Source organism: Parasteatoda tepidariorum, chromosome 9 (assembly GCF_043381705.1).
Source record: "Parasteatoda tepidariorum isolate YZ-2023 chromosome 9, CAS_Ptep_4.0, whole genome shotgun sequence".
Lineage (NCBI taxonomy): Eukaryota > Metazoa > Arthropoda > Arachnida > Araneae > Theridiidae > Parasteatoda > Parasteatoda tepidariorum.
Genome location: NC_092212.1, coordinates 33,601,194 through 33,614,070, shown reverse-complemented (window position 1 = coordinate 33,614,070; position 12,877 = coordinate 33,601,194). Strand labels below are relative to the sequence as shown.

General features: G+C 28.2%; 1 protein-coding gene across 2 annotated transcripts in view; it reads left to right on the top strand.

The window, feature by feature from the left end:
* The window catches only part of LOC107436602 (polycystin-1), a 94,102-nt gene that overhangs the window by 23,224 nt on the left and 58,001 nt on the right, over positions 1-12,877 (top strand). For both annotated transcript variants that reach the window (XM_043040586.2, XM_043040587.2), the window contains 6 exons: positions 687-882; positions 2,931-3,103; positions 4,078-4,364; positions 8,183-8,352; positions 9,433-9,663; positions 9,744-9,923. In XM_043040586.2, the coding sequence (XP_042896520.1) occupies positions 687-882; positions 2,931-3,103; positions 4,078-4,364; positions 8,183-8,352; positions 9,433-9,663; positions 9,744-9,923 (1,237 nt within the window). The remainder of the gene's footprint in view (positions 1-686; positions 883-2,930; positions 3,104-4,077; positions 4,365-8,182; positions 8,353-9,432; positions 9,664-9,743; positions 9,924-12,877) is intronic.

Sequence of the window (12,877 nt, the reverse complement as noted above, 5' to 3'; positions counted from 1 at the left end):
TTATAAGAGCATGTATTAAAATTATTTAATGCACCTTAAATGTAAAAGTATCTTTTAATGTTATAATTTCAGTTTTTTTTATTTTTATTTTATTATTTTTTTTTTAAATTTTTTTTTTTAAGTTTGATGAAATTAGTTTAATAATAATTTTTTTTTTATGTCAATTAAGTAGATTTTTTCTTCCAAACAAGTTTTAGCTTATAGGCAGACAACTCTACATAGACAATATGAGGGTTGCAGTTACTCCTTTGGTAACAGGCTGTGCATGTATTCCTAGTGTATATTCTATAGGTAGGATTACAATTACTCCTGTATCTGTGTCATTTACAAGAGTCAATCTATAGAAAGATATTCTATTTAGTATTTTACATTGGATTCTACAAGAAAACAAAATTTTTGGTGTCAAACTAATTTATTAGGAGCCAGCATGAATAAAAATCAGTATGTAAAAGCTACTTGCATTTATGTTATTATTTTCTAAATTTTGGCACGAGTTGAGATTTTTTTTGTTAACTGTGCACCTATTAATTGTATTCTCTTGATTCCATTTATAATTTGCATTTTTCTAACAATTTCATTCTCAATGAAACAATTATATTACTTTAAATTATATTTGTTTACTATAATATTTTCTATCTGTTGCAATATGCTTTCAACATTAATATGAATGTTTTGTTCTTATCTAGTCTTACAGAGTACTTGCAAGTACGGAAGTGACAGTTGCAGACATGATTGAAGATAAAAGTGTAGTGTTCAGTTGTCCTCCTGTAGTGAAGCCAACTGTAGTTGTGACATGTAATTTAACTACAATTACTGGAGGATTTGTAACAATGGAAATTGATTATGGGGATGAATCTGATAAAGTTTTAATGGGGCTCCCAGGTATGCATCAAACTTAATAAAAGGCAATTCAAAGATTTTTGTTAAGATGTAAATTAATAATAAACACATTCATATGCTTTCATTAAGATGTATTAAAAATAACATTTGGGCATCTAAGGGTTTCAGTCAGACACATGTATTTTGTAGACTAACTTGCCAGAAAGGAATGTAAAAAAATCTGATATTCTTTTAGCCTGATTTTTAGCAATATTGCTATTTATAAGAATTACAAAAACTATTGTCTTAACAGATAGGTACATTAACAAATCTTATAATATTTTTCACGAAATAAACCTTAACTCATTCCAAAATTATGGCTATGTTAATTTCTTTTTAATATTTGTAATACAAGTTACAAGGTTTTTAGTATTATACAATAGTTTCTTCCTTCTTGCATAGATTCCCTGTTCATAAAAATATTAATAAATACATTTTGATTTACTCATAATATATATACAGTGAAACCCCGATTTTACGTTTTCTGTCGGACTAGCGATAAAAAACGTTCGAAGCGGAATAACGTAAAATCGGGGTTAAGAAAAATCTATGCATATTTTTAAAAATTGACACCTACCAGTTAAATTAATGGAAAAAATGAGTAATCTTTACTTGCTTTTCGTTTCTAGCTACAATTTCGTATACAGCTCGTTCAATACTAACAATTTTTTTGCAAATTTGCATCTTGATTTACATTTGCAAGTAAAAATTGTTTTAGAGTTTTATACTTTATATCGCTTGATCAGCTGTTGGCACGTTTTTCGCACGCATGTTTTTCAATTTAAGGTTTAAATGAGCAGTGCATTGGTCTAGGAATAAAATTATATTGCGCTTTTGAAAATTCATTTTCTTATCCAGTTTTCGAAGAAAATTTTTAAATAATGCTTGCTTCACCCATGCTTTTTTGTTTGAAGTGTAATCGGTAGAAAAACTTTTGATATTTTTGAAACACCGTGGTTTCTCTGCTCTACCGATCACAAGAGGTGTTAACTTTTGGCTTCCATCGGCATTTGCACAGAGCAAAACAGTAGAGCCCATTTTTGAAAGCTTTCCTCCATGGCAATTTTCACCTTTAATTGTCAATGTCTTGTTTGGCAATAGGTTGAAAATCAATCCCGTTTCGTCCGCATTAAATATGACACTTGGATTATAGCCCTTTAATAAATTTGGCAGAGTTTCTTCTTTCCACTGTTACACAATTGTCATATCCACACTATCGGATTCGCAACAGATAGATTTGAAGAATAAATTTTTCATTTTTTTTTAATCGATCGATCCAGCCATTTGATGCACTGAAGCCTTGGAGCTTAAGCCTTTCAGCAATTTCAAGCGCCTTTTCTCTCAGGATGAATCCATTTATAGGAATCTTTGCTGCTCTGGCTTCCTTGAACCAGTTCATTAAAATGTTTTCTAACTCATCATACGGAGATGTTTAAAGGGCTTTTCTCTTCTTGGCATATTTTCCGAGTTTTTCAGCGTTTAGTTCTACTGAAGCTTCTTGCTTTAAAATCATTTGTAAAGTTGAATAAGCAATACCCAAAGATTTAGCAAGATCAACTTTAGTGCCATGAAATTCTTTAGCTTTTTAGATGATTTCAGCCTTTTCGGCCAGAGAAAAGCATTTTAGTTTCGACATCTTTTTTCGAGAAAAGAACACGATGACTGAGGTTTCAAAAATGAGAAAAAATGCTATAGCTTTCAAACTCAAACAAAACCGGCTGAAAATCTCATTTGGTATGCTAGCACGGAAAAATGAGTAAAACCATTTTGAATAGAATAAAAAAAAAATTTTTGATCTGTTTGTAGAAAAACGCATCAAACGGGATTTTCATAAAAGGAGTAACGCAAAATCCGGGATTTTTTAACATTATCGGTATAGACAATTTTCACGGATCAGCAGAAAATGACGTAGGAAGCGGGATTACGTACGAAACGGACAACGTAAAATCGGGGTTCCACTGTATTTAACTAATGTAAATTTTGTATAAAAAACTGTTATTGAAACTCTTAATGCAAGGATCTCATGGACCTTATTTATTGTTTCCATTCAGATACAAATGTTCAAGCAATAGGACCTTTGATCCCTCAACACCTTACACCTGATATGGCTCCTAAAGAATCTGGCTACATGCTTGTAATACCTCAAATAGAACCTGTAAATACCAGGGGTCGTCTTTCTGCTGTACAACTCTGGGCTTTAGAATCTGGTGCTATGGCTGTTATGGTAAAATTTTATTTTATAATAAACTTTACATTTCCATCAGAATCATATAATTTTCATAGAACTTGGTGTTAACAGTAAATTACAATTTTTTTGTTTTAGACAATCATGAAGAGCAATAAATGCATAGTTCTTCTTAAAATGTGACGTTTTTTGATAGATAGGGTTTTCTCAACTTGAGTTAAAATTTATTTTTTATATTACTACTTGATTTTATAGTTGCACTACATTAAATTACTTTTCAAATTTTAATTTGGGCTAATTTAATAGTTATTAGGCTCAAAAATTATATTCTTTTTCATACCCAAGTCATGTAAAAATTCTGATCAGTCATTTCTTTTTACTCTTACATAAATATTTAATCAGAAAACCCAAAAAATAATTAACTTAGCACTTTCCAAAATAAGTGGAGAAAAATAAAAATAAATTCACTATATTTCGTAAGACCTAAATATTGAGCTCGCTACAGAGCATGCACTTGCCAATAATACATAAAACTTCGATGTTAATTCTTTTTAATATTAATAATGCTCTGCATTTACTATATCAGTGCTTATTTGTGCAAAATAACTATATCAACACTTCTTTGTGCTTTGTTTATAATACTGAATACTTTTATATTAATAATGCTTAACACTTCTGATTTATACTCAAAAGTGTCAAAAAAGATATCAATGTCATTTTTTTCTCAATAGTTTAATTCTTGGTACCATAATCTGTTTTCATAAACATGCATTTGAAAAAGATTTTTGTGCACACAAGAGTTTAATTTGGGTATGGTTTTTGAAGTATGGATATTGCTGCCGGGACATGTAAAAAGTTTGAAATTTTTCGAGCCCTAATTATCTCTTCTTATTTTAGCCAAGTTTCTGTATTTGTTAAACTGTTTAACCACTCTAAATTTTGAAAGAGCTTTCTTGAATGAAGAATACCATATGTGAGTGTATTCTCTGATTGATAATACCTTATATTCATAGGTCCTGAAGAAAAAATGTCCAGAAAATGCTGTTTGTCCTGTTGTAAAGGATGTTCGAAGTTGTACTAAAGAAGAGGCATTTTGTGCCCAACTACAAACCTGCACCAGCAATAAAATACTTAAATGCCCTTCTCATAATCTTGACAAAGTTCTTGAATTTGAAATTGCGCATGTTGTACAGATCATGGTTGAAGCTGGTCATCAGTATGTTACACTAACAGATACTCCTGAAGTTTTCCCTGGAGACCTCATTGCTTTTATTTCTGCAATGGCAAAAGTGGCATATAGGTAAAAAATACATGCATTATTTTTTTATTTAAACTAATACTTAAATTCCTGAGATCGTTTCTTAACACTTTAGCTATTAGGAACTTTGAAAACAAATCACTACCATATACCAGATATATCATCTGTACCTATCATTCGTATTTGTGAAGGCACGTTCCAAAAATAATTTGATTCTTCCTCTCCTACTGATAACACTGATAATGAAAAGATTAAGATTAATTATAGAGATTATGCATGCAATATATTATACTTAAAAAGCATTCAAGTTTTTTTCTTGTTTAAAAATGAGACTTTTATTTAATTATTAATATTATTAATATTAAGTGTTTTTAGTAAATACTTGCAAGTCTTTGTTGAAAATAAATTTATATCTTCTTTACAACAGTGACAGTAATGTGACTACACTATTTAATTTAAATTTGCTGTTATGTTTTGTCCTTACCGTACCAAAGTTTCAAATCTGTGTCTATGATTTGCTTATGTAGTAAATTAGTAAAACATTTACTTAGGTTTCTGTTAACTTAAGTTCATAAGTGCCAGTCATTATGCCTCAGATTTAAGTTAAAAGGAAGATTATTAAAGGTTACAAGTTTGATGCATTTTGAAGATTACACACATTCAAAAAGAAATAAAAAATATATTAAAATATTACAAAGAAATGAATTTAGTAACATAATTATTGTTACTGTCTTTATTAAAAAGAATAGTTTGGTTTTGTCAATAGACTCCCAGTTCTTATGATGCTGTCTATTAAACACTGAACATAACAAGAACTGTTGGTTTCAGAATTTCTGTTTTAACAGTTAGTAGTTTATGTTTAAATGTTAAAAGTTATTATTTACACATTGATTATCTTTATAACTTTATCCTCTTAGGCTTTCAAAGATGAATTTATTATTATTTTTTTACTAAAACAGATATTCCTTACCAAGAGGGATTTCGAGGATTCTTTCTAGAGTTCTTTGATAAGTTAGGAAAAATAAAAATCTATTTAGTTTATCTGTTGATAATATCTCTGATATTTTGCAAGGTGAATTTCTTGAACTGAATTGTATAAAAGAACCAAACTTGATTGGAATAATACAGATTCCGAAACTAAGAATATATTTAAAGAGGAATCAGTTTCAGATTTATTTTTTAATGTGTGAATCTTATCCAAGTTATGGGGTACTATGTCTATGGCTAATAGTGGCTTTCAGGGTATTATTTCGTTTTGTGTCCACTTATCTTTGCAAGTTCGGCTTTTTAAGCCTCTTACAAATGAAAACATCATCATCATAGTTGACCAGACAGCCCAACATGAGCCGATGCCTTCCTCTGAAGATTTCTCCATTACGACTTCCGACTTATCTTTGATCTCCAAATCTTTTCATTAATTGCAAGAAAATCACACTCCAATGAGTTAAATGAAAACATCTCAAGGAAATAGATTGAAGTTTTAAAAAAGAACTACTTCGGACCTTGCTAGCACTATTCACAGTATCTAAGAGTAATCGAGGAATAGGAAATCACAAAAAGTGACTAACAAAACTATGAATTGCTGTATACTTATAATTAAAGAATTTTTTAATTTTGGTTTAAATTATGTTTTAATACAAAAAAAAATATTGAAGCATAGGTATATGCCAAAATTGTCTATTTTGTTGTTGTTTTATTTTTAAATTTTGTTAAGAAATAATCTATATCTCAATAAACATAGTATGTATATATTTTTTAAGTTTTGAAACAGGTGTGTGGGGGAATCAGCTTTTAGGAGTTGAAAAAAGAGCGGATGATTCGAAATAGGTTTGGAACCACTGAATTAGAATTAATTATAATATTTAATTAATTATAATATTTAATTAATGTTTCCTTATTTTTTAATAATGAAACATAGTATTTCATTATTATTATAATATTATTATGTTTCTTTTTCATTATATTATATGCATTTTATNTCATAATGGAGAATATTTTGAAAAACAATAAAACCAATTTCGATCCTACATATTTGTTTTTTCATTATTAGGCCAGAAATATAAATAGCAACCCTCGTATTTAATTTAAATGTGTTGTTATGTTTTTCCTTACCATGCCAAAACTTCAAATCTGCCTCTATGATTTGTTTATGTAGTAAATTAATAAAACATTTACTTAGGTTTCTGTTAACTTAAGTTCATAAGTGTCAGTCATTATGCCTCTGATTTAAGTTAAAAGGAAGATTAAAGGTTACAAGTTTGATGCATTTTGAAGATTATACACATTCGAAAGGAAATAAAAAATATATTAAAATATTACAAGGAAATGAATTTAGTAAAATGATTATTGTTACTGCCTTTATTAAAAAAAGTAGTTTGGTTTTGTCAATAGACTCCCAGTTCTTATCATGCTGTCTATTAAACACTGAACATCACATGAACTAGATGTAACTGTTGGTTTCAGAATTTCTGTTTTAACAGTTAGTAGTTTTTGTTTAAATGTTGAAAGTGATTATTTACACATTGATTATCTTTATAACTTTATCCTCTTAGATTTTCAAAGATGAATTTATTATTATTTTTTACTAAAACAGATCTTCCTTACCAAGAGGGATTATGAGGATTCTTTCCGGAATTCTTTGATAAGTTAGGCAAAATAAAAATCTATTTAGTTTATCTGTTGATAATGTCTTTGTTACTTTGCAAGGTGAATTTCTTGAACTGAATTGTACAATAGAACTGAACTTGAACTAAATAATACAGATTCGGAAACTAAGAATATATTTAAAGAGGAATCAGTTTCAGATTTAATTTTTAATGTGTGAATCTTATCCAAGTTATGGGGTACTATTTCTGTGGCTAATAGTGGCTTTCAGGGTATTATTTCGTTTTGTGTCCAATTATCTTTGCAAGTTAGGCTTTTTAACTCTGTTACAAATAAAAACATCATCATCATAGTTGGCCAGACAGCCCAATGTGAGCCAATGCCTGCCTCTAAAGATTTCTCCATAACGACATCCGATTTATCTTTGATCTCCTATTCTTTTCATTAAATGCAAGAAAATCAGACTCCACTGAGTCAAATGAAAACATCTTAGGGAAATAGATTGAAGTTTAAAGAAAAAACTGCTTCAGACCTCGCCAGCATTATTCACAGTGTCTAAGAATAATCGAGGAATAGGAAATCACAAAAAGTGACAAACAAAACTATGGATTGCTGTATACTTATAATTGAAGGATTTCTTAATTTATTTTGTTTAAATTATTATTTTTTAATACAAAAAAATTATTGAACCATAGACAGGGGTCTGTCAGGGCCGAATTTACTACCTTTTAACGTTACCTTCGCAAATTAAACTTTAGGAAAAACGGTAGTTTCACAAAATACTTTTTCTTAAAATTTTATTTTTGTATCCCTTAAGAAACGATAAATCCATATTTTTGTGTTGATTTTTAAATATAATTTTTAATTTTTCACAAATTATGTCTAAAATTTCACAAAATAGGTACCTTTCAGAAAAACCTAGACAGATGTATATGCCAAAATTGTCTATTCTTTTGTTGTTTTATTTTTGAATTTTGTTAAGAAATAATCTGTATCTGAATAAACATAGTATGTATATATTTTTTAAATTTTGGAACAGGTGTGTGGGGGAATCAGCTTTTAGGAGTTGAAAAATTAGTGAATGATTCGAAATAGGTTTGGAACCACTGAACTAGATTTAATGATAATATATTACTAATAATATATTATTAATGTTTCATTATTTTTTAATAATGAGACATAATGTTTAATTTTTACTATAATATTATTATATTTCTTTTTTATTATATTATATGCATTTTATTTCTTTATTACAGAAAGCCATTTTTAAAAGAACAAGCAGATTTAGGAGCTGTTACATTTGATATGCAAGAAACTGTGATACCACAAGATGCTTTAGCTAATACTCAAAAAGTGCACTATTTCCAAGCTATTATAAATAATCCAATAGAGCTTGGTGTTCAATACATGTTTAGTAAAAAAATAGGTTAGTTTCAATGTTTAATTTTAAAGGTAAAGTTAATTATTCAATTTATCCTCAAATAAGTTAAACCTTTGTTTGAGAATTAATTATGATTATCCATTATGTGATTTGTATTTTATAGTTTTGTTACAAATACATTTTTAGCAATTTTCTGATTTTAAAATTTTATTGATATTTTAGGCAGTTTGAATTAAAATAGTTCAGATGTTTTGGTTTTATTAATTAAAGTTAGTTTTTATTCTTAGGCAAGTTATAAGTTTGTATCCAGTTTTTTGTTGCTTTGATTTTTTTTCAATTGAAATAACATGTTAAAGAAAAAAAATCTGTTGCCTATATTTTTTCACAAAGAAAGATTTTAGGTTATATTCAAGTAATTGTTATTTTAACTGAAAAGTTTACATACAAAAGCAATAATTTATAATGAATAGTTTAATTATTGATAATTGTAAGGTAATTTTTTAAAAAAAATATATCTGTCCCATTTTTAAGGATTATATATGCACATCATAAATAAATAAAATAGTTGCTACAAACATAATTTTGCCTCTCATTTAAATGATTTTCCTATTTTCTTGATTTGTAATTTTCTTTTTTAACTATGTTACTTTTACATTTAGCAGTGTTAAGTTACCACTATGTAGTTGCTTATACTTTATAATCATTTTTTTTTCTTTTTAGTAAAATTCAAAGTTATTGGTTAAAGAATTTTTGAAAAAAAAATTTAAATGGTTAGGGAAATGTAAATTGTAAAATTTTAATTTTTTAAAAACTGAATAACGTTTTTTTTTTTTTTTTTAAATGGATCTTTGGAAGACGACTTTCAACATTTTAAACTCATGTGTTCATAAAGTCTTTTCAATCAACCACATCAAAAAGTAATAATAATAAAAGTAATAAATAAATAAGGCAATTAAAGGGTTTCTTATAAACTCATCTTAAGAAAAGCTCTCATTAATTCATAAATTTATTGCAATACTTTGCCGCACTATTTTTTATATTTTTGTTGTCTTTCTAAAACTAATTTATTACTCAAAATTTAGAAACTTATCTTTTCTAATAATATTTTTGAAAAAATTTATTTAGGTATGCATGATGTAAATATGAAACTATCAAACAAATTTTCTACGGAGCCTGTATTACGAAAGCAGGAAGTAGATTCACAAAGGCCTCTGGCTGGACTGAAACTTAGTGTAACTCCTCCTGATGTTTCTACAACTGATCAAGTTGTTATTGAAATAAAAATTAGTGGAGGCACATTTGTTGACTTAGTTTGGGAATTTGGAGATGGACGATCTAAGAAGGAATTCTTAAGAGGTCTGTATAGTTGTTTTGTTATCTGTTTGAAATATGTAATATTTGTCTCTTGATTACTTATCTTATCTTTTTGTTATCAGAGGTGAAGAAAGGTGGTAAATATGAGAAGACGTACAAATATCCTGAACCTGGAGTATATGTGATTCGAGTGAGAGCTTCCAACCCTCATGCTAACTTCAGTCAGGTGCATGTGCTTAAAGCCCAACGCCCTGTGCTTCCAATTTATGGTGTTATGACTAATACACCACAGATACTTCCAAGTAATTAAACATTTTTTTTATAAATATTTGTCATAATTTTAATTCTGGAACATTTTCTATAGATTATACTAGGTTTTAAATATGATGATCTGATCTCGGGGTTAAATCATTACAAAACACCTTTAACAAATGTATTTAATAACAAAACACGGATGATGTTCATGATACAGTGACTTGGAGGAAACTGATTACAATTAATGATATGATTTCACATTACTGTGCAAAGCGCCATCTGTTTAGCTTTAGAAATTGTTATTTACATTGAGAAATATTATTAACACTAGGGACACGCAACCATTTTTAGATATCTGTCCAAAAAAACTATAAAGTACTATTGGGGGATGATATTGTCTTGTCATAAAACTGCAATTATGAATGCAGGCTCTATTAAAATTCTATTTGAAAGGAACATGAAGGATTTACACTTGTATACTTAATTTTTTGCTCAGGTGAAGATAGTTAAAATATTACATGTAAGTAAATTCAAACATATATATTACAAGATTAAAGAAGAAATTGAAATTTTAATTTAAAATTTTCTGAAAACTAGAATTTTCATAACCTCTCAAATGTGTACTTTAACAAACATAAGTAAAAGAATACAAAATATTTAATTCTATAATAACAGAACTTTCTTTGAAAGAAACGCGCAAAGCAGCAGTATTTTCAAAAGAAAGAATAATTGAAGCAATAAGAAAAAAAACAATGGAAATAAAAATATGGCCACCGAAGCCGATGTCTTCAGGGGGCACCAGCTCCTGAAGCCATAGAACAAAACCTTTTCTATTGAGAGAGCGGACAAATGTCAAAATTAGCTCTTTCAGTACCTCAAAGGTTTTGTAAAAGTCCAGGAAAAAATACAAGAAATACATAAAATCAAATCAGACGAGAAATTTCAAACAGAATTTTGAATATAATACAAAAAGGAAAATACAAAAACTCACAATAAACACTGGTCAAACAGCAATTTCATGAAACTGACTCAATATGAAAGAAACATTTAAAATAAAAGTAAACAACGCAATGTGGCTATATTTTTATTTCCATTGTTTTTTTTTTTACTTTAACAAACACTCACTATGCAAAATTGGTCAATGAAACAATATCAGATTAATGTGATGATTCAAAAAAGGATAATGTATACTTTGTGCCTTGTAGACAAAGCAAAAAAACAAGGTGAATAAAGCACAAATTAAAGTACATAAATGGATATAGTATAGTTTCAGTTCCATAAACAAAAACCCTCCTCAGTGTCTAAACAATAAATGAACATTTAGACACTGAGGAAGGTTCTTGTATTAATAGAATTGAAACTATAGTATGTCCATTTGTGTATTTACATTTGTGTTTTATTCACATTGTTTTATATTTTAATGTGATGGTTGCCCTTAGAATTTTAAAATAATGATTTATTTTTTATTTTAATCCCTTGCTATTAAAAAATTGCAAAATGGAATGGCATGCCCATACTCTAAGAAAGGCTGTGAACTAGGTCAGTAACTCACTGTTACAGAGCACAGCCTGTAAAAAAATTTTTTTCTTCCTATTCTCATTAATATTTAGGACAGTTTAGACTTAGAGCTAAGTTAAAGGTTTTCGTGAGCCACTTTTAGCACTTTGAACCATAGGTTGTGTGTCACTTGTTTAGAATATTGATTTTTTTACCTTTTGATATTATTATTATAATTGCAAAGCAACCTGTAAGATGAGAAATTTGTAATTTTCTAAATAAATTAATAATAGTAATAATAATATTGATAAATAAATAAGTGAAAGTAAAAAATAATCTCAGGATGAAGATTGAAATTAGGGCTTTAAATTGAGATATATCAATGTGATTTATTATGAGAATTTTTTTATTACTACAGTCAATTCGCTATAACTCGAAGTACGATAACTCGAATATTACTATAACTCGATTTTTTATGAGGTCCCGACCCTTTTATCTTCAATTTCATGTTAATTATTCTCGATTACTCGAATTTTACTCCCTTTAACTCGATTTTTTTTTTGTTGATGTTTTAAAGCAAGAAAAAAAACCTAGGAGCTGATATCTTGCCCCTTGCAGCACACACACAATGTCTTTCNAGTACAGTAGGGAACCGATTATCCGGAACAATCGGGACCATCGCTATTCCGGATAACTGATTTTTCCGGTTTTCTGAATCGCTACAAAAAGCCGTTTTTTTATTGTCAAACTGAACTAAAAAATATATATATATATATATAATTAGAATAATTTTAAAAAACTCTTTCTTCTTTTAACAGTGTAGTGAACTAATGATTATTTCTAAAATGATGATAAACATCTTTTAAAAAAGAAAGAAGAATTTTGAAATCTTTTGAGGAATATATATTTTTTTTTTAAAAAAAAAATGGGCGGGAAAATGTATTGAATTTCGTTCCGGTATTCTGATTTCCGGATAAGAGGTTCTGTACTGTACAATTGGGGGATGACATTGTCTTGTCATAAAACTGCAATTATGAATGCAGGCTCTATTAAAATTATAATTGAAAGTATTTATACTTGTATAATTAATTTTTTGCTCAGATAAAGATAGTTAAAATATTACATGCAAATGAGTTCGAACATATATATTACAAGATTAAAAAAGAAATTAAAATTTTAGTTTTAAATTTTTCTGAAAACTAAAATTTTCATGACCCCCAAATGTGTACGTTAACAAACACTCACTATGCAAAATTGGTCAATGAAACAGTATCAGATTAATATGATGGTTCAAAAAGGATTAGGTATATTTAGTGCCTTGTAGACCAAAGCAAAAAACAAGGCGAATAAAGCACAAATTAAAGTACATAAATGGATATACTATAGTTTCAGTTCCATAAACAGAAACCCTCCTCAGTGTCATAATGAAATCATAAATGAACATTTAGACACTGAAGAAGGTTCTTGTATTAATAGAATTGAAACTATAGTATGTCCATTTGTG